The sequence below is a fragment of the Cydia strobilella genome, chromosome 2 (genome assembly GCF_947568885.1).
Source record: "Cydia strobilella chromosome 2, ilCydStro3.1, whole genome shotgun sequence".
NCBI classification, from domain to species: domain Eukaryota; kingdom Metazoa; phylum Arthropoda; class Insecta; order Lepidoptera; family Tortricidae; genus Cydia; species Cydia strobilella.
In genome coordinates, this window is record NC_086042.1 from 25847378 (window position 1) to 25873524 (window position 26147).

The window sequence follows — 26147 nt, forward strand, 5'->3', positions numbered from 1 at the left end:
GTACCTCTCCGTTGGCCTCTATAAGCGAGAGTCCAGTGTGTAATTATTAACCGTTATTTTTGATACTAATTTTCGTGGAACTGACGCACATTTAACAAGTTTTTTTTATCGTTTATAAAAAAGCGTTTGTCTCATTGTTTTTTGTCCTTTTGAGAAAACCAAATGTGTATTTTCGATCAAACTCGCCAGTTCCTACGTATTGATTGTGTAGAATTGAACACATTATCTTCTTCCTCGGTCCCTCATTGCTGAGGATCGCGACCATGTATGCTCCGTCTCCATAGTGTGCGGTCATAAGCCACATGAGTCACGCACTGCATGTTGCCGCCAACCACCCTCTTCACACCATCAGACCATCTCGTGGGTGCTTTTCCTCGCCCGCGCTTGCCATCCATTTGACCCAAGATAATCTGCCTTTCTAGGTCATGCTTCTTAGACCGCATGATATAGGACACAGAACACATTATAGGAATGTCTAAACAAAAATTAAGTGTTATTATATTAAAAATGGCGAACCCTTTCGAGAACGGGAAATCACAATGCCAAAATTCACAGTGAATTTGGTTTCCATAAATATTAGCTAAATCGAATAATTAATTTTAGTAATGCCACTTATTTTTACTTTTTTTTTTATAAGCGTGAAATCTCCGACCCCTTACCTCTACTAGTGAGAACTAAGAACCTTGGATTAGAGAGAAACCTCTATGAGCGAGAAAAATGTTCGGCCCCTTGAGCTCTCGCTTATTCAGGTTTGACTGTATTGGCTGTCGCGCCGATGAAGCCAATGCCTCTATGCGAGCGAGACAGCGATATAATTATGCGCATGCGATAGAAATAGGAAATGGCGAGTCAGTGTGGAACATTATTCGTAGCGTCCTTACTACTGAAGGAAGAAACCTTAAATATCCATACCATACTTGCGTCTTGCTCGCTCTTCTGCGAATCAAATTGGCGTGAACAGGGCAGTGTCATTTATTGCTTGTCTCGCTTAACGAAAAACATTTCTATACTTAGAATAAGGCAGTGCTTTGATTGACTTATAAGCGTGTGGCGATAGCATGCTAGTCGTCTCCCTCGCGTTAATTACAAACGTATGTGGGTGAGAGAGATGGTCAGCTAGCGTGCTACCGTCTCTGGTTTCACAAAAATAGTTTCAACATTCTCCCTAAGAGATTACATAATAGTAAGAAGCTACGATCCTCTGTTAACGCAAATGTCAAAGATAACAATTATGGTTGTCAATAATGGTTGCCAGCCAATGATGCCACTAAAACATTCTTGATGTCTATACTATGCTAGGTATTTAGAATACCTAACTATTAAGCCCGAATATATTTTTCCCGAAGTAAAGTATCTTATGATAGACCATTGAGCAATTCAGTCCTCTTTCTTACGCTAGCAACATTACTAGGTCAGGTAGCATAGTGACGTCAGCGACGTCATAATGACGTATTTATGGCGTCATAATGACGTCGCTGGCGTCATAATGTAGTATAAATGCTGTTAGGGTATGAAGAAAGAGAATGGAGGTATGTTTTCATGTAGGTTCGCTGCTACTGGCACCGTTGGCTAGACACACAGAATTTCGAAAAAAAATTATACGTAAAATTCTTTGACATCTCCGAAAACTTTTTTGGATAGTCTAATTTTGTATATTTCCGTAATGATATGCAGACTGTCAGCATTTTGTCTTCAAATTGTGCATGATAATTGATATGTTATTTTATTTGTAAACCATATTATATTAAACCAAATCGTTGTTTAATTTTATTGCAATATTAATAACATAAATACTTCGGCAACATCGCACTGTCGTTAATAATTATACACAATTTCGCTATAATTAAATAAAACCAGTTATTAACTACCCTAAGTTTTGAAAGTCTTCGATTCGCCTACATTATGCATTTAAATAGGTAAATAATTTGAACTATTATATTTGGAAACAATCGTGTACTTAATAAATACTATGGAGACAGTAAAAACGGTAATATATTTTACTAATTAATAGGATAAAAATAGACACCGAGTGTGAAAATTTTACTAGAATAGGTACTGGTAAGATTTAAAATTATTGCTCTAAAGGTATACAATTCGTTAACAAGTGCATTAGGTAATTAATTATATAATTATAAAATGACTTGGTTCGATTTATTAAAAAAATATCGTATATTTACTTTGAGACGTTGTGAAAGAAATCACTTCAGACAATAAATAAAAAAAAACAAACATTAAAAACTTATTTATTTACACAAAAAAAAACAGTTGGTCGGTTCGAAATTTTAATTTCGTAACGCGTTCGGAGCAAGCGTTTTTGGGGCGTTTTTCAGGCTGAAGTGAAAAGCATGGTAAGGTAGCGGATGAGATGGGTGCGTGTGACTACGTTTGAAAACGTCTTTGAAAACTTAGCTTTGTGGCGTCACAGCACAGTCGCCGGGATGTCCTCCCCCTGAAACACACCGTGACAATTAATGGAATCAAACAGTTATTTATTGTGATAGAGAGAGGTGCCTTAGTTTGGCATTGGCAGTCGAAACTGACGGCACTAAATAGGGAATATTACGCATTGGATGCAAAACTCTGCGTAGAGGGCGTCACTAGAACAAACACAGGGCCTCTTCATGCTATCACTCTTGCATATTCGATCGATAGCGAGGCAGATAGAGTTAGACCAAGAAAAGTCTGGAGCGATTTTGATAGCATACGCAGTCCAAGTGTTATTTTAAACGTCAAACGTCTATGAAATTATAACGTATAAATAACACTCGCACTGCGTGTGTTATCAAAATCGCTGCAGGCTTTTCTTAGTCTTACTCTTACGAAATTTCGATTTTCGCGTTTCGCAGTAGGCCACCTCCCTAACAGCATTTATACGTCATTATAACGCCATAATTACGTCATTATGACGTCGCTGACGTCACTTTGCTACCTAGGCTGTAAACAAACCGCCTTGCTGCATCAATGTCATAGTGAAAACTTGTCAAAAAACTGTTTAAGGAAAAAAAGTATAAAAGTAGGGTAGGGGTAGTAGGTATAAAAGTTACTCTATGGTTTAGGATGTGCACTAGTGCTGCACTCTGGCGGCAGAACATTGCAGTAATACTCCCTATTGTGTTGTTTTTATATGGGAGTAATTTTTGTATGCCATATGGATGCTAAACCAAGTTTTAAAATACAACACACAGTAGGTCGTAATGACTAATGACTAGGTATTGCGGTAGAAGCGTGTTTAAATACTTTAAATACATTTTTAAACTTTTTTTGGCGTTTAGTATTATTATGATGATAATGAAAACCTAACGATGATAACTCATGTGCTGTTGGAAAGTTCACAAAACTACGACTACTCATCCATTTCGAAAATAAAAGTTTCTTTCATTTCCTGTGAAATTTTCCGAGCTTTTACCAACGTTTTGAAAACTTTCCTCAACTTGTACATCTGTAACTGCAACACACGCACAAACACACAAACTCATTAGTCAGAAAAAATCAAAAGTAACACTTCAACTTGTCGTTTTATTGTAGCACTTACCTTCGTAACGTCATTTATTAGGTAACGATGGACGGACAGACAAAAATATGTATAAATATAAATTACTGTCTGACGTTTTCCTGAGCTTTTCTGCCTGTCACTCCTAAACAAGTGCGAAAAATCACATAGCATTTCTTCTCAAATGGTTTGAATCCGTTCAATATTTTAAATACTGATGAAAAATGTAATGTTTCGAGCCTCAACCGTTCTGATCAAAATTCTAACTTTGGAAAGTGTCAAAACCTAATAGTAACTAGACATAATTGTTTGACGGAAGCTTGGTAAACTAGCAAAGGCTTGAAACAGATTGAACATGTATCCATATTCCACGGACGCAGTGGCGATGGGCATAAACCGTACAATTGAAAGAATACATGTCCATTGTAGCATTAAAGTTATGGTCACATATTCCGTGGTCAGTCCCTAACCCCTGCCCATGGCGGCGCTTAAGATGGACAGCATATGGGCCCCTAAAAGCCGATGGATGTTTCCGCACTATACGGCGATAGGGGAGGATGTTTGTGGGTTGGAATGAAGGTCTTTCTGCAGCAGTAAGGAAGGCTGATTCAAAACCACCAGGAAAGCTCAAATAGTTCTCTATGTCGTGGAGCTAGTACCCAAAGTATTACATTGTTCACGACAATAAGCTCGTAGGCTGCTAGGTCTGGGGCATTAAAGTCAAGATCAAGGATAGATAAACGCTTTGCATAGCGACTCCTAACAAGGTAGGCAGAAGGTGGAATTCCTTCCACCACATCTTCCGATTGTCTTTGTTTCCTAGTAGAAGGATTACGAGTAAATAGATTGTTGTGATAAATACAAACTAGTCTCACTCGGCAAGCCCAAACCGTTCTCTGTATCGTGGAGCTAGTACCCAAAGTATTACATTGTCCACGGCAATGAGCTCGTAGGCTGCTAGGTCTGGGGCATTAAAGTCAAGACCAAGGATAGAGAAACGCTGTTAATAGCGACTACTAACAAGGTAGGCAGACGGTGGAATTCCTTCCACCACATCTACCGATTGTCTTTGTTTCACAGTAGAAGGATTACGAGTAAATAGAAGCTTGCTGTGATAAATACAAGCTAGTGAAACCCACTCGGCAAGCCCAAACCGTTCTCTATATCGTGGAGCTAGTACCCAAAGTATTACATTGTCCACGGCGATGAGCTCGTCGGCGAGCGCGAGGTCCGGCAGCGCGCTCTCTTCGGCGGGTATGGACGCCTGGTACAACGAGCGCTGCACCTCCACTATATGTTCGTTCTGAAATTTGAAATAAGATTAGGGTACTTAGGGTACACTGTATTTTATAGTTATTTACGATACAAGTGCGGAAAAGAGGACGAGTGGCGATAAATTAAAACACGACCACAGGGAGTGTTTTAAATGGACACGAGTTACGAATTACCTATTCGCACGTGTATCGTACAACGTTTTACAGTACATATTATGGCCCTTTAAACTTTCAACATATGCACAAAAAGTGCACTTTACGCACTAGTGCGAGAAAGTAGCACCATATGTACTGTAAAATAAATTATTTCACACCATGCATGAAATAAAGCACCAGATAATTATTAGAAAAACATTGATAGCAGTTACTTTTAAACACAATTTCTGTTTAATCAATCGGATTGAACTGTTGAAGTATAAAAAGTAGGCGAGTTGACCGTGACGTCATTGTGTAATGTTATGTTTCATATTAATTCCATATCAGCAAATCGTTTTGACAGTTCTAAAAAAGAAACTGATTTGACTAGTAGGAGAATACCCTATTATGACGCCAATAAGATTCTAAATTTAAAAAAGTGGAATGCTAAGCGTTGCGAGGGTTTCATTAAAAGTCGATTCCACAGCCAACCTCATGTTAAACAACTAAAAATCTACGAGTTGGTGTGGTAAAAAATAAATGTGGTATTTTCTATAAAAAGGGACCTTATTGTCGATGGCGCTTACGCCATTATAAACGATGCTCCGATATAAATACAATGCCGCGCGACGCTGTGCGGCATAAGCGCCATCGACAATAAGGTCCCTTTTCATAGAAAATGCCCCAAATTATCTGTCCATTAGGAAGGATTAAGTTCTAAAATGAGACCGTAATTTCGATTGTATGGGAGCGGCTTTTTAGTGGAGTGGTCATGAGTTAGGAATAAACTAAAGAATTTACATTATATAAACGTCATTACCTCAATCTTCAGCCTTTCTAGCAGCCTGTCTCGCTCGCTCTTGAGTACGTGGCATCTCTCCGTCTCGACCTCGCTCAGCACCCCTTTCACCTCCAGCTCGGCAATTTGTGAGTCTTTCTCGCTTACTGTTCCTTTCAAGATGTCTTGGCTAAGAAGAAAAAACGTTCGTCAATGTGGAGAAGATCGTCTATAAGTGAAAACTTTCTACAAGCTTTTTCGTCGCTTTTAACTCTTGCATTTGTACACATACTCCACTCTCCACTTACAGAAGGTCGGTATAGAGCAGAGGGCCTACCGTGAGCCACGTTCGACGTGTTGCCTCCCTGTCACACTTAAGTACGAATTTACAAGTGCGACAGAGAGGCAACACGTCGAACGTGGTTCACGGTAGGCCCTCAGAAGTAAAGCTCTTCTCTCTGACTGTGCCTGAGCGACGAACGTATTAATAAAAAACCGGCCAAGTGCGAATCGGACTCGCGCCCCTTCGGGGCTCCGTACTTTTTTTGTATTTGTTGTTATAGCGGCAACAGAAATACATCATCTGTGAAAATTTCAACTGTCTAGCTATCACGGTTCATGAGATACAGCCTGGTGACAGACAGACGGACAGACGGACAGACGGACAGACGGACAGACGGCCAGACGGACAGACGGACAGCGGAGTCTTAGTAATAGGGTCCCGTTTTTACCCTTTGGGTACGGAACCCTAAAAACGAGAGTTATTGCCCTATGACGGTCTGCCCTAAAATATTTTTTATATGGTCATATATTCATATTCGTATATTCATAATAATTCATATTACATGTCGTTTTTTATAATTACATAAAAAAAAAACAAAAAAAAAATATATTAAAATTAGCATTATAAATACAATAATTACATTAAAAATAAATAAATAAAAACTCTCAATTAAATTACAATTAGCGTTATCAACATGTCAAATAAAAGTATACCTACAAAAACATTAATAGATATGATAATTACTTATTTAATAAAATCTGCAAAACTGTAGAAAGTGTTCGTTAAGCGTTTTAGCCTGTATTTAAAACTGTTTAGTGACGGCGCTTCCTGTGACGCTGTGACTTCTGTATGCTGGTCTTACGCACATTAACTTTATTACATTTAATTATAACTGTTGTTGTGTTTAATTATGATTATGAATATCCTATTAAAAGTTCAACAAATAGTTCACTTACATGATATGCGCTAATTCGCCGACCGCCGCGTCCCGCCTCCTCTCACAGTGTCCCAGGGAGTCCTCCGATTGTTTTAACCTCCTCAGTACAGAGGAGCAAGTGCCACAGTTCATGACTGACGCGTTCTGGAGAGAGAGGATACGCTGTTCCATCTTTCTCATCTGGAATGATAGAAATTTTGGGTCAGTTGAGGAATGGAAGTTTCCGTAAAATTTCGTAGTTACAGAGGTAAATGTCTATCTCTTTAGTAATTCAAGTTGTGTATTGTGTGCTAGGTTTCATGGCACGACCCCAGTACCATCAAACATCTGAGTAAAAAGAACCTAACACAAAATTATCCTCTAGCTATGTTTGAGCCTCCGGCTCCTTGTGGCAATGAATATACTGAAAAGAGAATCCTAATATTAAAACAATCACAATGATAAAATAATAAAACGCGAAAAGACTTTTTTCATCGTCATGGATATAAAAACTATAATAATAAATATTTCTATAATTACCTTGTGTAAAGTTGCTATTCTCCTTTGTTCTTCCTCGTAGAAAACCTTCTCTCTTTCCGCTGCTATTGTAAAAGATTCCTTCAAAGCGTCTTCTAACTCCAATATTCTCTTAGCTTTGAAATCAGCCGTCATTGTGCCCGACTTCTTATTTATAATCTGTTCTAGCTCAGTTATTCTTTCATCTTTGCTTCTCACTACGGCGAGTAGCTGTTCAAATTCAGCTATATTATTATTTTCACGGAGTGCTTCTTCTAGTATAGATATGCAACGTTGCTGTTCAATAATCTTCGAATTCTTTACCGCGATCTCTTTCGACAGGCTGCTGATCTTCCTGGCCAGCTTGGGCATACTCGGCTTCTCGCTCTTCTCATCGTGAAGTATGTTCAAATCATTAAAACTCCTACTAAATCTTCCCTTGTCTAGCCTATCCACTACCTTACCACTTTTCTGGAGCTCGAAAAAGCTTTTGCTCTTTTTTATTTGTGTTAGCTCCTGGCTATCTGATATTTTGAGTACCTCGGACAGAATAAGCGACGACTCGTTAAGCTCGATCTCTAGGTCGATTATTTTCATTTTGCCCTCTTCTAGCTTAGAGCGCAGTTCGTCGGTGTGAGCGAGCGCGTGCGCGAGTTCGCTCATGGCCGCCAACTCGCTCTGCTTCGACCGGCTCAGTTCCTACCGTGTTTGGGGAAACGACAGATGAAAAAAACAAAAAGAAATCAATAAACAGCCCGTTTTTACTTCAACAACAAAATTCAACAATATAAACTCAAAAATAACTCGAGAAAAGTCAACATAGTTTTTTTTATTTAAAGTTATTGATATTCCGCATAACAAGATTGAAAGCTGGGTAACATCGACTAGTGGACAACTTACTCGATCTATCTAAATACATGATTACTTAACAGTTTTACAATTGTTTTTTATCAATTACTTAAAAAATAATTCCCGCTGAACACGATTATTAGATTTTCTTTAAACATCACTTAAAAATTATCGCTAAACTAATAATTATCTTATTATTTGTGTGCTGTTACAAGCCGCGTCGAGGGTACGGACTCGACGTCGACCACGAGAGAGGAATATTATTATCTGAACACTTCATTATATTCTCAATACCGATATCGATAACATTACTTAACACGAAATTGCGAGTGTAAAGCTTACTTGTGTTACTCGTTACCGAAAGACGTGGGTCGCTAACGGAACCGTCGGCGTCAAACAAATGTAAACGAAAGAGCAAATAAATGAATGACAGTCTTGGTGCGAAGGACTAACTTAGAAAAAGCTTTTGAGGAAGCCAGCGGGTCCAGCCTGCATGAAACAAATTAGTCGGGTTAGTGGTTAGACTGGTTAGCACAACGTTTGAGGCTGAGGCGGCATTCGAACTTGATCTTGATATGATGCACTGCGAGTGATACGAGTAACTCGCAGTGGATCTCGCTTGTACCAACATATGAGTTTGAATTCAGCTCCTTGCATAGAGCCGTTTCACATTGATACCATAATTATTATTTGCAATATAGATAAAAAAAAACAGGTGGTATCGAACAATGCCATACTTTGTGGTATCGGATATAATAATGTGAAAGGGCTTTCTTTACAAGAGTTCCTAATAGTTAACGTTGGAAAAAATAAAATTTGAAATTTGTGTAAAGTTAGGACTGATTATATTACATTTTTAGTAAGTGTGTGTAATCAGGTATAATCAATATGAGGACATTTTTGTTAGCAAACAACAAGTTAGGTACTTCGTTTAACATCTCCTCTTCTAAAATGAAATTTATGAAAAGTAAAAAGTGTAAACAGTTAATATGTTGATTTGTAAATTAGTCAAGATTATATTAAGGAAATTGTACTCGTAGCAATTGGAAGTAAGAGTAAAAATTAAAAGAAAACCTACCTCTTCTCTTTGTGCTTGCGCTTGTTGCTGACTTTTCAGTTTGGCTTGGAGGTTCCTTATAGACCTGGAATTTGAAGATTAATAAATATTATTTTCACTTCACCACCCCAGCTGGTAAAGGTTCTCTTGATTGTTCAAGAACTAAATCTCGTTATCGAGTCTCGAATTTCGTTATCTACCAATATACCACATATGATATTTTAACCTCTAGTCGCCCAGAAGCCTAAAAAACCTGGCATTCTATTTTGAATAGATTTTCAGACAAGCCAAACCTTAATTTGTCTTGATAGGGGAATTGTTGTTTCATCTTCGTTATCTACTTCGCATTTTGCACTGACCGTATATTTCTGCATCTACAAGACTTACTGTTGCATCTCCATCATCTGCTTCTCCTTCTGCGCCTGCTCCTCCTGCGACATCTGCACGAGTTGCAACAGGCGCTCCGTCTCGGTGGAGAGACGGGCCGCCTCCTCCTTGCTCTGTTCGAGCTGCTGTTTCATCGTCTCCGCTTCCTTCTGCGTGTCTGTCAGCTTACGGTTTAAGTCTGTCACCGCTGCCGTGCTTCCGCCAGCCTGAAATATTGTTTTAAATTTTTTCAATTAAAGTCTATAATATATTTTTACAGAAACAGGTTAAAAGGAGGGTGGAAGATTTCAGTCTATAAAAGCAAATGAGTAAAAACCTGTCAGTGACAAACAAAAACAATATCAAAAGAGAGAAGTTCGAAAAATTGGCGCAGTTACAAGATGTTAACAATTTTGCCAGCCTTTTTTAAGTGACGTGCCTACCCGAAGTAAATATGCAAAAATGTTAGTAAATGTTTGTGTAATTATTTTTAGCTTACCTTCCTCAAAGATGCTTCCATTTGGTCCATTTGCTCTTTCCTCTTCTTTAACTGCCGATCCAGTTCCGCCAGCGACTTTTCTTTCTCTTCCACGTCTTTCCTCTTCGCTTCGACCGCTTTCCTGTGTTCTTCAAACTGCCTTCTCGCGTCTTCCAGCTTCTTGAATTCTTCTTGGAGCTGCCTTTTAGCTTGGGTTGTATCTTCCCCAGCTTTGGCGTTCTGTGCGCCAGCCGCCTGTAGCTTCTTGTTGGCTTCGTGGAGATCGAGCTGGAAATCGGAATTTTAGGTGATTTTATGATTAACATTAAGCGCAAACTAAACGAGTGTTTGAACACTTTTGAACGTTAACAGCTTTGAATGCGTAATAATTACATTAATAGCTGGGTAGGAAGTTGTTTATGTAAAAGTATACTCATTTAGTTTGTCTAATAAAATAATCAACATCACAACACGAATTGCTTTTACCACTGATACAATACATTTGATACTGCGTAGCAAATTTCGCCACTTACAAAAGCTTTAACAAATGTTTAAAAATACAATTGTAAATTTAAAGCCACACCTACAAGCAAAATGTTTTACACATAATTGCAAAATATAAATTGTTCGCAGCAACAAAGTCAATGATAAAAATTAATTTGTAAAAATATCTTTAATTTGCAATGATGAACAATGATCGCATTTACACAAGACAGTAGCGAATGCTGAAAAAGAGAAAGATAACAATTTAATTGTACACAAAGCTTTTGCGAATTGCTTGCACCCAACGTAACAGGATTTTGTAGTATTAACTCAAACTCAAACCATGGAACTCAAACTTAATGTTGCATATAATTGTTGAGTTGGGAGAATATTTACACAAGTTTGTCATGATGTATCATTCTAAATTTCTAATTGTAATGATGATCCTAAAACGCTCAAATAGATTCAGTTGAGTGTTTTGAACCATGAGAGTAGTGTTGAATGAATATTCTTTTTAATTACAAAGGTTTGTGCAAAAATACAAGACAAAATGTAAGGTGCAACAATTTGCCAAACATTCACGATGTATCACCAACACTGCATGATATATCTAATAAAACATAAGTATGAGGAACATATAATGAGGAATGTTGGAGGATCCCAGCGGGCTGGGGCATGCTACTATATATACACATGACCGGCGATGATGATTTTAAAACAAAAATATGAAATCTACTTAAACTCCGGTGCAATGAAGCGACAACGCGACGCGAAAAGGTTCAATCGAGTTTCTACCATTCTAAAGTACAGTAAATAAGTAAGTCCATGAAATGCTACAAGATATCCTTCAATTATGCTTAGATTAAACGTCCAAATATTCGTAGTATTTTTTCTTCTTTAAAAAAGGCATCAATAATTGAACACGGACAGAATTGACATAAATGGCTAAGCTGTTGATGTAACATAAAGTGTCCATGTGTTTGTTTGTAAATCGTTATCTTTGTCAAACCTTTAAGATGGTATATTAAGAGAAATAGAATGGAAATTAAGAAAACTTACGTGAAGAAAATACTCAAATTAGAAAAAAAATTACCAATTTTTCAATTTCATAAATCTCATCAATTCTGTTAAATACTGATATTGTAATGATCAATGTTTTTACAAAGTGGATAACTCTACGATAGGTATGTGTATATAATTATCTTTCTAAAATCTGACGATTGCTCGTATGTAAACAGTTCACGGACTATATATATATACCGTTATAACTAGACTATACAAGGTCAAATAAATTCTTCTGACACCTTGCAAAACTCGATTCAACCAGATGCCGTAACAGCCGCTCGTCGCCAGGCGATCCTCCAACTGACCTGTGTCTTCTCGAGCTCTTGGACCAGCATTTCAAGCTGCGCCTGACAGCGCTCGCGCTCCACGGCCACGGCGCGCGCTTCCGCCTGCGACGCCTCCAGCTGCGCGCGAACGTCTCCGCCGCCGGCGCGCTGCAGCTGCGCGAGTTGCTGCTGCTGCGTCTGGAACTGTTTTTCTATCGACTGTAAACGCTGTTGACATTCCGCTAAAGCCCTTTCCGCCGCGATAGCCTTGGTCTTCTCCTGCTCGACGGCAGCTCTCCACTTATCGACTTCTCCGGCCTTCTGAGCTTGCTTCTCGGCCCCTTCGGCTCGCTGTCTGATCGCATCCCTCTCTTTACTGACAGTCTGGACTTGCTGCTGTAGTTTAGCGATCTCACGCTCTCTGCCCTCTAGGACGGATTTGGTACCGCGCTCTTGGTCCTGCGCCATCTTCCTCTGCTCCTCCTTCAGTCTGCGGACTTCTTCGCGTTGCTTTTGTAGCTCCGCTTCCGAAGCGTTCAGCTCGCGTTGGAAGTTCACGAGCATGTCTTGAGACTTTTCTAATTGGGCTACTAGTTGGTCGCGCTCGATGGTCAACTGCTTCGTATCCGCTTCTAACTTGACTATCTGCTTTTCAATAGCATCCGCCTGTTTATCTCTCTGCTCTAATATAGAGGCCATCTTTTCTCTATCCCGGACAGATTGCGCCAATTCTTGCTGAAGTTTTACTAGGGTTTCTTGCGTTCGGTGATCCAGGGTTCGCTGTTGCTGTTCAATGTTTCGCCTCGTGTTCTGGATCTCGGCTCGCAGCGCATCCCTCTCTTGTTCAATCTGCCTCATCTCCAAGATCGTTCGTTCGAGGCGTTCATGCATGCGGCCTAACTCATTTGTCATCCTCTCGTATTCAACTCGCGTAGACTCATTCGTTTCCTGATATTTTGCGAGATGTATCTGCGACTTTTCTAGTTCCTTCGCTAGACGACCGGCCTCCATTTCTGTGGAATCTCTTGCCTGGATGGCTTTTTCAAGTTTGTCTCGGAGACGTTCAATCTCCAGTCGGTCCTCAGTCCTAGCCTTGTCTCCGGCTACGGCCTGGAGCTTCATCCTTTCGATCTGCTGCAGTTCACCTTTGAGTCGCTCGTTGTCTTTGTCGAGCTGATCCGATCGTAGCTTAAGCTTCTCACATCTATCCCGGAACTTTTCGCACTCAATATGAGCACGTTCAAGTTCTGCCCTTTGCTTCTCTAACGCTGCACTTAGCTTCGTCACTTCAGTCTTGGATAGCTCTAGTTGTATATTTGACTCGTGTAACTTAGTCTCTGCTTGCTCCTTTTCGGCTTGTATACGCTGGATTTCAACTTGCGCCGCGTCGAAGCGTTCGCGTTGCTTGTCCAACTCAGCTTGCACTCGCGTTAACTCGTTGGTCCACTTGTCCTGTTCGAATTGGTATTTACCTCGCATGCCTTCGGTGCGTTCGAGCTCCGAGCGCAGCCGGGTGACTTCCTCCTCGGCCTTGCGGGCGCGCTCCAGGTCTAGCGTGGTCTTCTCTAACCGCACGCGAAGCCGCTCCAGCTCCATCTTAGTTCTCTCATGTTCTTCCTTCGTGTCATGGTATTTCCCGTATCGTGCCGCGTACCGCTCGGCCTCTTCTTTCGCGCCCGATGCGTCCTGTTTGACTTTGTCTAGTTCAGCCTGTACTCTTCTAAGTTCCGCGGACACTTTGTCGTGCTTGTCGTACATCTTTTCGAGTTCTATTTGCACTCTTGCCATTTCTTCCTGTGTTTTTTCGTTGGAAGCCTGCGCCTTGCCGCACTGAGTCATAGCGCGGTCGTATTCGAATTGCAAACGTTCACTATCACCGACAAGCTTCTCCTTTTCCGCTTGGAGTCTTCGGAGCTCTATCTGCGATTTCTCGTACCGCTCTCGTACCATTTCTATATCGACACTCAGCCTGTCCATGTCTTCCTTTGCCTTTTCTTCCTGTTCTTTGGTCCTACCCAGTTGTAAAGACGCTCGGTCGTACATTTCCTGCAATCTTGACAGCTCGTCTTGCAGCTTTCTCTGATCATCCCTCGATTTGGTGGACATGTGTAAGTGTTTCTCCAGTTCGAGTTCCAATCGGTCTTTGTCCGCTTCGAGAATGTCTATTTTATTCTGGAGTCTGTAGATTTCATTCTGTGATCTGAAATAGAATGGATGACATTATAACCTGGTAGTTAATGTGTGTTTTGTTAGCACGGTCACAGGACAGACATCGCCACCAACACAAGACGACATTGAACAGATTGTACCTATCATACTTTTCTAGCATTTTCTCGTACTCCTTGTGGGCGGTCTCCTTCTCCTCGATGGTCTTCTGCGTGGAGTAGAGCGCCTTGTCGAGCTTCTCCTTGAGGATCTCGGTCTCCGTGAGGGCGTCGTCGCGCTCCATCTGGAACCGACCAAGTCCACATTTTAAACCAATCACAACACAAATGCGCGCACATGTTACAGCTAAATCATTGTGAAATTTTATGGAGAAGTATATCCAAATAAATCCATGATTTATCAAAAAAACTTTTAATGTTAGGATAAAAGAATGATTTCAGGATAAGCATTTCGGATTGCTGTTGCATTATTTTCTTCCATCTATAATCACGACGTGCCCTTAGGCAGTAAATATAACTTCTCTGTTTTGCGCACGTATAGACCCCATATTTTCTTCTACCTCTTTATTATATCCTGCGGTAGCATCATAGTTGCACTTTTATCGCTTGTCACTATGCTTGTCACTTTCGCACTTTACATACTTGTTAGATTAGAACGTGACAGGCATGGAGGCAGAAGATAGAAATGCGACCGTGCTGCGACCGCTGCACTTTTGCACTATGTAAACTATGTCGTGCCGTGCCTCCTAGCACCACGTATGTTGACCCATGTCAAAGTAATTCCTTACCGTAAGTTTTTGGTGCTGCTGATGCGCCTTCTCCCATCTCTCTCTAAGCACATCCAGCTCGGTGGCCGCGCTGTCTCTGTCTCGCGCGGCGCGATTGGCTGCGGCCGCGGCGGCCTCGGCGCGCTCTCGGCCGCTCGCCGCTTCCGCTAGCGCGGCGTCTCGCTCTTTCTGGATGCGGGCTACTAGGGCCTGAAAGAGATGAAGATGTGTTGAAAATTATGCGGCAAAAAATTGTGTAGTGTTCAAAGTAGATCTAAATACTCTAAATTATCGAACCTTAGTAAGTAATATATATGAAAAGTATGATAATACAGTGGAACCTCGATAGCATGAATCTCAAGGGAAACGCTAAAAAGTTCGTGATAAACGAGGTTACGTCTTATAGAGGGTATGAGGGTATGGATATGTATAAATATTTAAGTGGGCTCCCATACAACAGACGTGATTTTTTTGCCGTTATTTGCATAATGGTACGGAAATATTCGTGCGGGAGTCAGACTCGCACTTGGCCGATTTAAATATATACTTATACTTACAAGAATTGCTGGTTTAAAGTTGAAAGATACCAGTACTCGTACAGTACAACACCAGTTAAATTTCATTAAAGCTTATAATATGTACGAAGGCTGGCGTTTTGTGGCAATTAGCTCCATGCATGAATTTATTTTTATTTTTGGATTCATAATTTATATCGTTGGAACACCGGAAATGATAAAAATACTTTTGTAAACCTTAACATTATTTTATTAAAAAATATTTAAAATGTTGAAAATTTTTGAGCGGTTGAAACGCTCATAATTTTTGGCGCGAATTCGACAGAGCGTGATGAAGTCACACGTTGGGCGGCCCAACTGACGTTTGCTACTAATGACACTAATCTGTCGAACGCGTGACGTCACGTGGCGTTTCGAGCGTTTCGCTCACTAGCTTATCGCGGGCAAATTTTTGTACTTTTTATTTATAATTTTAAGTAATTAAATGGTAATTTAAAAACGGAAATGCATTTGTAACATGATATAACGGTAACAAACATCCGAATAAAACATATTTCGTTCAAATATAAACTTCATGCATAAGGCTTATTACCGAAAAATATAATATCGTCGTCGGGGTGTCGTAGGAAATTTAACCAAGGAAAACTAAAGCCACATCAAGGCGTTTGGCAGCCAGCCACGGTATTTGGGCGAAATCAATGAAATACTCGTATTTATTGTCCAATGCCCAAGTATTTGGTTGCCGGGGCATATTGCACTGTCTAACTTTAAACTCTAAATTAGAACTAGAACTTGTAGCTCTACAACCTTACTGGGGACCTAGAAGTCAAGCTAGAACTTTAAAAGTAGGACAATACATAGGGGACAACGCCGTCCTCGAAACGTCGGAGGTAAATTTAAAACTAGTTTACGCGATTAAGTCCCGTGGAGATAAATAATAATGAGTAAAAATCGTGAAAGTTTAAATCAGTGTAATACATAGGCTCCTTTTCATTGTACTTGGCAGAGAACTTGCTATACATTTACAATCGCTGGTACAGTCGCCATCAGATATATCGGAGATATATACACGCCTTTATTGTCAAGGCGCTAGATGCGTGTTCAGATATTTTTGAGCACCACGGCCGCTCCGATATATCTGATGGCGACTGTACTGGGCTATACCAAAACGAAAATTCCTTTATTCGGAGTTCATCTGTCTCCATTTCCTTGGCTGTTGTAATTAAGACCTCCCCGAAAAGCCGAATTTCACCTTCCCAATCTTCGCATACAAACAGAGTTTCGTTCTTAGAAACTTTGCACATACAATGATATGAGGTATATCTACGTCTGTATTCTATAATTAGTTTATATGGCTCTAGTATATAAAACAAACGAAATAGAGTAAAAACAAGTTTTGTATGAACAGCTTAAATTCGCTGTGTTTTTAACTATGGAATCTGAAGCTACATAGACTAATTACAGACCTAGATATATCTTATCTCATTGTAAGTACAAAGTTTCAGAGCAGTCGTTTTAAAATGAGAGAGTAACTACGTTTGTATGGAGAACCGAGCTTGCCGGGGACCGGGGGCTCTTAAGTAAAATAAACATTAAACTATGAAATAAAACTATGAAAACGGATTATATCGCGTATATTGAATTTATAATTTATAAATTCAATATACGCGATATAATCCGTTTTCATAGTTTTATTTCATGAGTAACTATCGCGGTAACCGAAGACAATAAAACATTAAACTAATTGTACGGTTTCACTCACTCACTCACGGTTACTGTGTCACTGTTAATCTGTTAGTGCTTGAAAATGGAGACTTAGGCTCTCCGAAACATGTCGCGTGAGTCAAAGTTTAATGTTAGTCTGACTCACAACACAACAGTTTAAATTCGAACTAAAATAAATTGTATTAGGTGTGATGTAGAGCATTATTTACCGCCGCTTAAAAGTCAATTTTGAGATATGTCAGTTTACATTGACTCTTCTTTCTGTATAGATTATATTATTCTTTTTGCAACGTAGTACATTTTATTAATTTGGCCTGTGATTATTTAATTACCATCATAGAGTAACTTATACTAGAGCGGTACTGTCATAGTAAATTTTGTAACCCCAGTAAATTCACTGCCATCTGTCGACACACTAAAACTAAAAATGAAGATTTATAAAAATACGATAGAATGTATTTAAATATAGATAAATGATTTTTTTTATTTGCATTAATGATTTTTATGATTTTGACCCATGTTCTTTCACTGATATGCGTTAAAATTGTTAAATAACAAACGAAACCGTCAACGCCATCTATACGAATGTAGGCCAAAACTAGTAGCGCCCTCTGAACGAGAATCAAATTTTCTTGATTTTCGAGGCACGTTTTTTCCTTAGACTGTATCCATCTATTACGGAGTTATATCTATCTTTGGTGTGATGTAGAGCATTATTTACCGCCGCTTAAAAGTCAATTTTGAGATATGTCAGTTTACATTGACTCTTCTCTTTGTCTTTCTGTATAGATTATGTATAGATTATTATTTTCTTTGCAACGTAGTACATTTTATTAATTTGGTTTGTGATTATTTAATTACCATATAATGCAAATGAAGGGAATATTACGCGAAACTCTGCGTAGGTGGCGCCAGGGCGCCACTACCACAATCCGAGGGTCTATCATGAAACAAGAAAATTTATCTATCTAACATCTCTGTCACTCTTGCATATTCGAGCGATAAAGAGTGGCAGATAGCGAATTGTCGGATTCGCGTTTCCCGGTAGGTCCTCTGTAAGCAAACCGCCTTGATGCATCAATGTCATATTTTATTATCTCGAGTATGGATGGTATAGAAAGGATCGCAATCTCTTATGGCAGAATTGTTGTAAAAGTGACCGCGTTAAGCTTTAAATAATAGTTCCTAATCTCTCCGGTGGCGCTAGTTAGGCTCTGGGACATGAGTATAACATGAACCATATAAGGCAACAAATAACCCGACCAAATTACGTAGGTTGTTTTTGGCAGTATTTCGGTGCATGGTGGCGCCGCCTAATTACTGTTTTTTGATGGACACTTTTCATACATAGAGATTTGGCTCCTTTATACAGTCTCCATGCCATCCATAATTTCGAGATTATCTCTGAAAAATTGTCAAAAACCAGTTAAAGGTATGTATAAGTTACTCTATGATTTACTAAAAAGGCTAGTCCTGCACTCTGGTGGCAGAACATTGCAGTAATATCCCCTATTATAATGGTACATTAAGTTTTACGATACTGTAGGTATTATAATATATTCTTTGGTTTTGTCTTACTAGAATTGCGTTCGTGTATACATTTTACACAGCAAATTGTCCATCCCATGCCTATACTACCATACTAAAACATACAAACTTTTTATAGTGACTGGTCACATACTAGAAGTTCACTTAAAAAAATAAAATACATTTAAAAGTAAGCTGTCACTTGCATGTTTATAGTTCTAAAAATTGGTTTGTATAATATTTTTGTGTAAAAAATAGATAAATTCTCTTCTAGTTGCTATCTATATCTATCAGTTTTTTTTTCAGCAAACTAAAGTGTGAAAATGTCAGAAAGACCAAAACGGCCTATGTCAGCGTATTTCCTTTGGCTGAACAGTGTCAGAGAGGAGATCAAAGCCGAGAACCCTGGCATCAAAGTCACGGAGATCGCCAAGTTGGCAGGGCAAATGTGGCAAAAGATGGACGACAAGAGTGTATGGCAAGAGCAAGCTGCAAAAGTTGGTATTTGCTGTACATACTTGTACAGATGTAGTGCATAATTATTTTCCATCGTATCTTGTTATTTCAATCAGTCTCGATACAAAAATTACTGACATTGACTGAACTAGCATGACAAATACGATCGTTTCTGAGAAAATACGATAGAAAACAATTTTATTATGCACTACATCTGTACTAAACTAACCTAAGTTTGCAGTTTACCATTTGTATTAAGCTTTTAATCACCTTGACCAGTCAGTCAGTAGATAAGTATCAAACTATTGAGTTATTGTCTTCGCCCATGACAAGCTACCAGACTGCCGACTTTGGTCGACATTGACACAACGACGGATAAGTAGACGGATACCATTCGTTTTGTACATTTAGTGTATTTTGATGTTTCTTTTATAGTTGAAGTTGAAGTACTTGAAAGATATAGAAGAATATAACTCAAAGAACGGCAGCGGCGAGGGCCAAGTTAAACGATCTTCGCGATTCTCGTCATCTTCGTCTGATGACGATGAGGACACCGAATGAGCAAGTAAGGGGTTATGCGTTACTCGCAAAATTGTCCGCCCGTTATGTTATGTTAATTTAATAGTAAAAATTAGTTTTAAAATGTATTTTGTTTAATTATTTTCGAGATTTGGCTAATATAGGGAGCTACGGAATATCTTAGGTGTTGTCAGCAATGTATAGAAAGAATATGAGAATGATAAGATATATTTTAGGTCAAGAAGGTAGGTCGTAGAAGGAAGGTAGGTAGGTAGGTAGGTCATATTTGTGTGAGAATGCGAGGCGCTTATCATAAATACCTAATATACTTATTGAGATTAAATATACCCAGGTAGCAAAATGACGTAAAATGACGTCAGCGACGTCATAATGACGGCATTATTACGTCATTACGACGTCGCTGACGTCATTTGACGTCATTTTGCTACCTGGGATATATTAGTGTAGCAGAAGCATTACAATAAGGTAAAAATTATGAAATATTATCGCGTTAGACTCGTTTAAATCACTAAATAAGAGGAGCATTAGCAGGACCGATGTTTTTTAAAGGAACCTATTATTAAAATAGAAATAAAAATAAAAATTTCAAAATATACACAGGCTTACAGATAATTAATAATCAAAACAAAAATATTACTTTGCTAATCTGCGTAATAACGTGCTAATCCATCAGGGCTCGTTATACTTACTTGCGTAGTTTTCGCATGCAATTAATGTTAGCACCCTCCCACAGTGAAATTATTTATTTATTTATTTTAAACTGTAATAGATGTCATATATTAAAGAAAAAGTTACGAAGCCCTCCAGTGGTGAAGGCCGGATTCGAACTAGCGTCTTTAGCTATCGCGGCTAACGCCATGAACCTCTAGGCCACCTCGCCACGGCGGTACCCGTCTCAATTTCTCGACTATATGCAATCTTAGTAAGACCAGTACCTAGACAGTAGACTGGAGGGCTTCGTCATTTTTTCTATGACATCTATTACAGTTTATAATTTATATATAGTAGAGTAAAAAAACACAAATCAAAATATAAAAAAAAATAATTTGATTTGTTTCCAAAACTTGTTTATTTATTTTAATTTAATTTATTTTTATATTTCTAAACATTTTGAACACTGGCTTACTACTGAGGCTTGGTAAAGGTAAAAGCTAAAATGAATCTCATTCGTATTAATAATCTAGCAGGGTGAAGGAAGGTTTCTGAACCAGAAACGTAACTACCTATCTGGCTACAAATCAAAAATAGCCGCAGCTATTCGGGCTCGTTTAATATTTACGTGGATCAATGACCTAGATCGGTCTAACTTCGGTCTAGACCGCGCTGCTCTGAATTTTACATCATCGTATTTGTAGTTACGAAATTATCCTTTTATCTTTGACTATCAGTCTGTCGGACGATATCGGCCTGTCAGTTGTTTGGAACTGTCAAATTTTTGTTCTAACTGATCCATGTTATACATTAGGTCTAGCAACAATTGCCAGCAGACAGCCAGGCGCCGCCGTCTCAATACTTAAACGGCCATTGTACTTTACAACGGTTGTGTAGTTACATACGGTCTTTTGGCTTTAGAGGCTGTGTTTATGACGTCCTAAATACAACGAAGTAGGTCTCAAGTCTCGAATTTGGCAGAAGGAATGACGTTGTTAATGTTCAAAAAGAGAATTTATCATGGAGTAGTTTCCGGCTATTTTGGATTAGTTTTTTTTTAACATAGATAAAATAGTTTTAGGATTCCTTTAAGTAGGTAACTAAAGGTACCTGGGAACTTAAGTTTCCCATTCCCATGTTACACACTGTAAATCTAATTTTTCGCCCTTATTTATTTAATAAAAATAAGAATAATGCCTTAAGGAAGCGGTTGCAACCTAGCAAAAAACCGGCCAAGTGCGAGTCGGACTCGCGCACGAAGGGTTTCGTACCATTACGCAAAAAACGGCAAAAAAAAACACGTTTGTTGTGCCCTACTTACATATTTATTTTATTTTGTTTTTAGTAGGTATTTGTTGTTATAGCGGCAACAGAAATACATCATCTGTGAAAATTTCAACTGTTATCAGCTATCACGGTTCATGAGACACGGACAGACGGAAAGACGGACAGTGGAGTCTTAGTAATAAGGGTCCCGTTTTTATTCTTTGGGTACGGAACCCTAAAAACCACGGAATCTTCAATTTGTTTTTCGCATCACCTATTCGAAAAGGGGCTTTTTCTTTCCCGCTAGGAGGGATCAATGTGGCACTTTTCTTCCCTGCTAGGGGGGATCAAAGTAGCACTTTTCTGTTCTAGGACATGTTTTTTTTTTCTTTTTTGCATACAATATTTTTAGGTTAAATAATATTTTGGAACATAACAATTTCCTCATAGTTGATGTGAAAAACAGTATGTGTCACATGGTAGCAAAATTATTTCCACCTTGGGCGTTAACACTTGTACGCGCTCGCCGTAAATAAGAATAAGAATAAGAATAAATTTATTGAGAATAATTAGAAAGTGGCATGCACAAAAGGGTGTCCGGTAAGCCCCAAACTAGGCTGTCAAATATGTCATTTTGCTCCCTTGTGACACAATCTACTATTAAACTAACAGATTTCTTAGTCGTAACTAGTGTGAGCGTGACACATTGCCGGCGCGTCCATTCTGGCTTTTTAAAGGCAGTCGCCTCTATGCTTTTAGTGCTTTTAGCGACGTGGTTATGACTGTGACACCGAAATTAATTTAAAGTGGGGCACGGGTTTAAAATGTTACCTAACTAGGTTCTACTTTAGTTAAAATAGGGAGGAAAATACTTAAGTAGGGAGATGGGAAAAGTTCGCAAATACAAATACATACCTACATCGTATCTAAAACTAAAACATATAACCAAAACTATTTATTTTGACGAAAAGAAGATAAATGCGGATTCCATTTAATGTAAATCACATCATTTACCTAATGTTGACCTTCACTGTGTACGCGTTCCTCCAACCAGTCCAACCATTTCCGCATATTCCGAAATGAATGCAAAAGTTATGCCTTGCGGTACCAAATTTAAAAGCCTTTGGTTAATTAAATACGATACAACCCGGGCAACAGCATACGCACGCTTCTACTGGCTGCTGGAGATCCATTGTCAGATTGTCAATAATATTAATCCGCATCACTCACGAGTACTACACACCCACACCGCGTCTCTCTCGCACTTCACTTTCGAAAATGATTTGAATTTGAAATCGGAAATCTGCCGTGCCGCTGGAGAACCTGTAGCTGTGAGATAGAGACAGAAGTACTTACTTGTGCCTTGTCGTTCTTGTTCCTGTAGCGGTCGCAGTCTAATAAGGTGTATCTTTCCTTCTGCAGCCGCGCGGCCTGGCCAAGAGCCTTGTTGAGCTGGTATTGTAGGGATTCGAAGTCGTACGATTGCTAGTCTCTCTACTTGAAGCTGTAAGATAGAGACAGAACTACTTACTTGTGCCTTGTCGTTCTTGTCCCTGAAGCGGTCGCAGTCTAGTTGTGCGGTGTCTCTTTCCTTCTGCATCCGCGCGGCCTGGCCCAGAGCCTTGTCGAGCTGGGATTGTAGGGATTCAAAGTCGTACGATTGCTTCTCTCTGTCCACTTGTAGCTGCAAGAGGAGGATGGATTTAGATCTTGGTACGTAAAGTTACTATCTGTAACTTAACCTTTGGTATGCTTTAAATTAGCACTGATCAGTGCATCCCTATACATTCAACTTAAGCATGTCAATATTAAGTTCACATTTTGAACATTACATTCGAGAGCCTCTACTAAAACTCAATTCATTCATTTATTATATAAGTTATCGACTTCTAACTTTGTTAGTTAGCAGCTGAATGTACCTACGTAGAATGTTATAATAAAGATCAATAAAAAAAAAACTTAAAAGCGTCCGAATGGTGCCTATCTTCCCCTAAATTACACAACAAGTAGCATTCTGGTTTGCAAACAGAATTTTTTGTAAGACTGAGGTCGTAAGAACTATTATATAATCATTGACTGAGGGACGATCTTTTTTTTTTTACCTTTCTGACTTCGGTAGCAGCCTTGTCCAGCTTCTCCTGCAGCTTGTCGATCTCCGAGTGCGCGTTGTCCAGCGAGGCCTGCAGCTTGTCCTGTTGCAGCTGCGCCTTGCCGAGTGTCGCCTGGGTCCGTTCCAGCTCTTCCCGGGCTTTGTCCAGCTCCGCGGTGGCCTTGTCTCTCTCGGAGTGGAGGCGGCTGATGCTGGATTGGACGCTGGATGAAACAAGACGGGTTACGAGACGAGTAGTATTTTTACCCTAAATTAGAATTCTATATTAACATTCTTTTTTATGTATGCCTATATTTTACGTCACTCTTGGCGATGATTTACGGACTTTTCTTGGGACAGCTCAAGTTAGCCGCGGATCTTTTTGTAGTAAACCTACAATCTTAACTTGACTATCAGTTGTCAGTTCTGACACTTCTGACGATTACCAAGAGTGATTTAAATGTTGTGCTTAGTAGAACCGCTGTGTTTTAAATGAAAAATTAACTACTTATAAAAAGGAAATAGTTTTATATCTATTACATTACATATTTACACACTGGTCAGCCAAACGCAGTAGAAAGGCAGAGAGCCCTTTAATTTTACCGATGTTAACAAAAATTTCTAAACACAGCACAGTCATTTGAAATAATATCCTTCACAACTCATTTATTGAGCTATGAGATCGTTTCATATTTTTTGCGCTTCGATGTTCGTTGTACAGTAAGATATTATTTTAGATGACATACTTCCAGTTTAAAATTAAACTCATATATTATCGTTAATTACTGCCATTTTAAGTGTTGCTAATTTTAGCTAACCAGACTATATCACTATCATACTGAATACCTACAGATGGTTTTACACTATTTTCGCATGATGACGTGTTAAAGCTGAATGACACTACACAATGTTGTGTATGAGAAGTGTTTATTTCTCTACCTACTATGTTGAAAGCAATAGGTATTAAATCAATTTCTCATAAGACTGGATAAAACAAACACTACCAAATACTACCAAATTGTTTGTGTCACGAACTATCTATTACGATACGACGACGAGTTGTCTTCGCGTCAATCGGTTTCTCAATATATTTATATACTTAGTAATTTATCTTTTCCATTTTTGTTGAATACCATAAAATTTAAGTTTATGACAAAAATTACATTTTTGGTACAAGCTTTTATCGCTCAACGAGACAATTCTAAAAACCCGAAACACGATTAAGTTGTGTTGTTTTATCACAGTGTTCCTATGGCGACCTCCTGTCTCCATCATCAGATCAGCTCAATGGTACCATAATATTTCATTATCATCCCATTTACATATGTAAGTTTGCAAATTTTCAGCTTCATTGTAAGTCGGGGAGTGAGTCAAATTAAACTTGCAAGACCAACCCGTACAAACATAGTTAAATAAAATACATACTTACATTGCAAGTTAAATAAAAGCTTGTAACAAATACTCTTTAAATATTGCACACTTCAATAAATATGTATCTGGTGTGAATTGGTCTTAATCAAGCAAGCCTTCTTTCTGTTTAACTTTTGGCTTTCTTGCCGCAAGAACGCCAAAAGTTGTCGCGAATAGCATATAATAGCGTAGCGTTGAAAGGGTTAAAACCTACTTACTGATAGCTGATAATATATGGATATATGTATACTGAACGCGTAGACATACTCGTAGTATTAATACTCGGGAATACTCATTTTAAATGTAAAGAATAACAGTTTCCGCTTTTGTATTCAAAGTTTCAAAAATCATTGATGAGCTACAGAGAGTTATATTCTGAGTCTCATCTAAGTAGGTGTGGGTATATACGTGTATACAGTACAATCTCACTAATCCGGCAGTAATGCTGACACAAGAGAGCCGGATTAATGGAAAATTCGGATTACTGGAAGATTAGTCGGATTAGGTTTTTAGTATGCCGTAGAAATACATTTTCCTAAAATTCAAAGAAAATCTTATTACTGTTATCTGGAACTTAATAGCCATTTATTTAGATTGAAGTGCGATAATGTAAGCGCACATGGTAAATTAGGACATATAATGATCATTTGTACCCCAATTGTAGTGCCGGATTACTAGGTACACCGGACCATCGAAGTGCCGGATTATTGAGATTTCACTGTAAAACACTTTGGTTACATAAACGGAACATCAACGATTTGGTATATGTAGGGATCGGACTTTTATACTTAAGAGGATAGTGTAATGTGGAGTCTCCATTATGATTCAAATGCAAATCCGTTTTAGCATACTCTGTTTTTTAAATGTTTTTTGTTCTAAATGTTGACGTCACACTGCACTAACGTCATAATATAATTTCTGATTTGGCTGTAAGGAATCAGTACGAGTACGACATTAAGTACTGCTACCTGATTGACGCGGATGTGGGATGCGGCCCGCTCTTGCACCTCCTCCGCGCCAATCCACAAGTTCGGATCGTAATGCTATGAAAAATCCGAACCCATGCATAAGCAAAAAATA

At 38.9% G+C, this 26147-nt stretch overlaps 2 protein-coding genes across 6 annotated transcripts in view; one reads left to right on the forward strand and one right to left on the reverse strand.

Annotated features, from left to right (window-relative positions):
- Positions 1 to 2227: 2227 nt before the first annotated feature.
- The window catches only part of LOC134753688 (plectin-like), an 81705-nt gene continuing 57785 nt past the window's right edge, over positions 2228 to 26147 (reverse strand). For 2 of the 5 annotated variants that reach the window (XM_063689642.1, XM_063689644.1), the window contains 13 exons: positions 23671 to 23881; positions 23100 to 23252; positions 14910 to 15098; positions 14266 to 14405; positions 11996 to 14156; positions 10164 to 10430; positions 9686 to 9891; positions 9320 to 9383; positions 7417 to 8091; positions 6917 to 7077; positions 5720 to 5867; positions 4671 to 4793; positions 2228 to 2449 (listed from right to left, as the gene is read on the reverse strand). In XM_063689642.1, the coding sequence (XP_063545712.1) occupies positions 2420 to 2449; positions 4671 to 4793; positions 5720 to 5867; positions 6917 to 7077; positions 7417 to 8091; positions 9320 to 9383; positions 9686 to 9891; positions 10164 to 10430; positions 11996 to 14156; positions 14266 to 14405; positions 14910 to 15098; positions 23100 to 23252; positions 23671 to 23881 (4528 nt within the window). In that variant the 3' untranslated portion in view covers positions 2228 to 2419. The remainder of the gene's footprint in view (positions 2450 to 4670; positions 4794 to 5719; positions 5868 to 6916; positions 7078 to 7416; positions 8092 to 9319; positions 9384 to 9685; positions 9892 to 10163; positions 10431 to 11995; positions 14157 to 14265; positions 14406 to 14909; positions 15099 to 23099; positions 23253 to 23670; positions 23882 to 26147) is intronic. The other 3 variants (XM_063689649.1, XM_063689634.1, XM_063689626.1) reach the window with 2 other exon arrangements.
- Positions 18966 to 19672, forward strand: LOC134748967 (high mobility group protein D-like). Its single transcript, XM_063683836.1, has 2 exons — positions 18966 to 19152; positions 19547 to 19672. Exons 1-2 carry the CDS (start codon positions 18979 to 18981, stop codon positions 19670 to 19672), a joined length of 300 nt encoding a protein of 99 aa, XP_063539906.1. The 5' UTR covers positions 18966 to 18978.

Bases quoted from the DNA above. Each gene is read 5' to 3' on its own strand.
- LOC134748967 (XM_063683836.1), top strand. From the start codon at position 18,979: ATGTCAGAAAGACCAAAACGGCCTATGTCAGCGTATTTCCTTTGGCTG. The intron at 19,153-19,546 runs GTTGGTATTTGC...TTTCTTTTATAG, and splicing joins GGCAAGAGCAAGCTGCAAAA to TTGAAGTTGAAGTACTTGAA.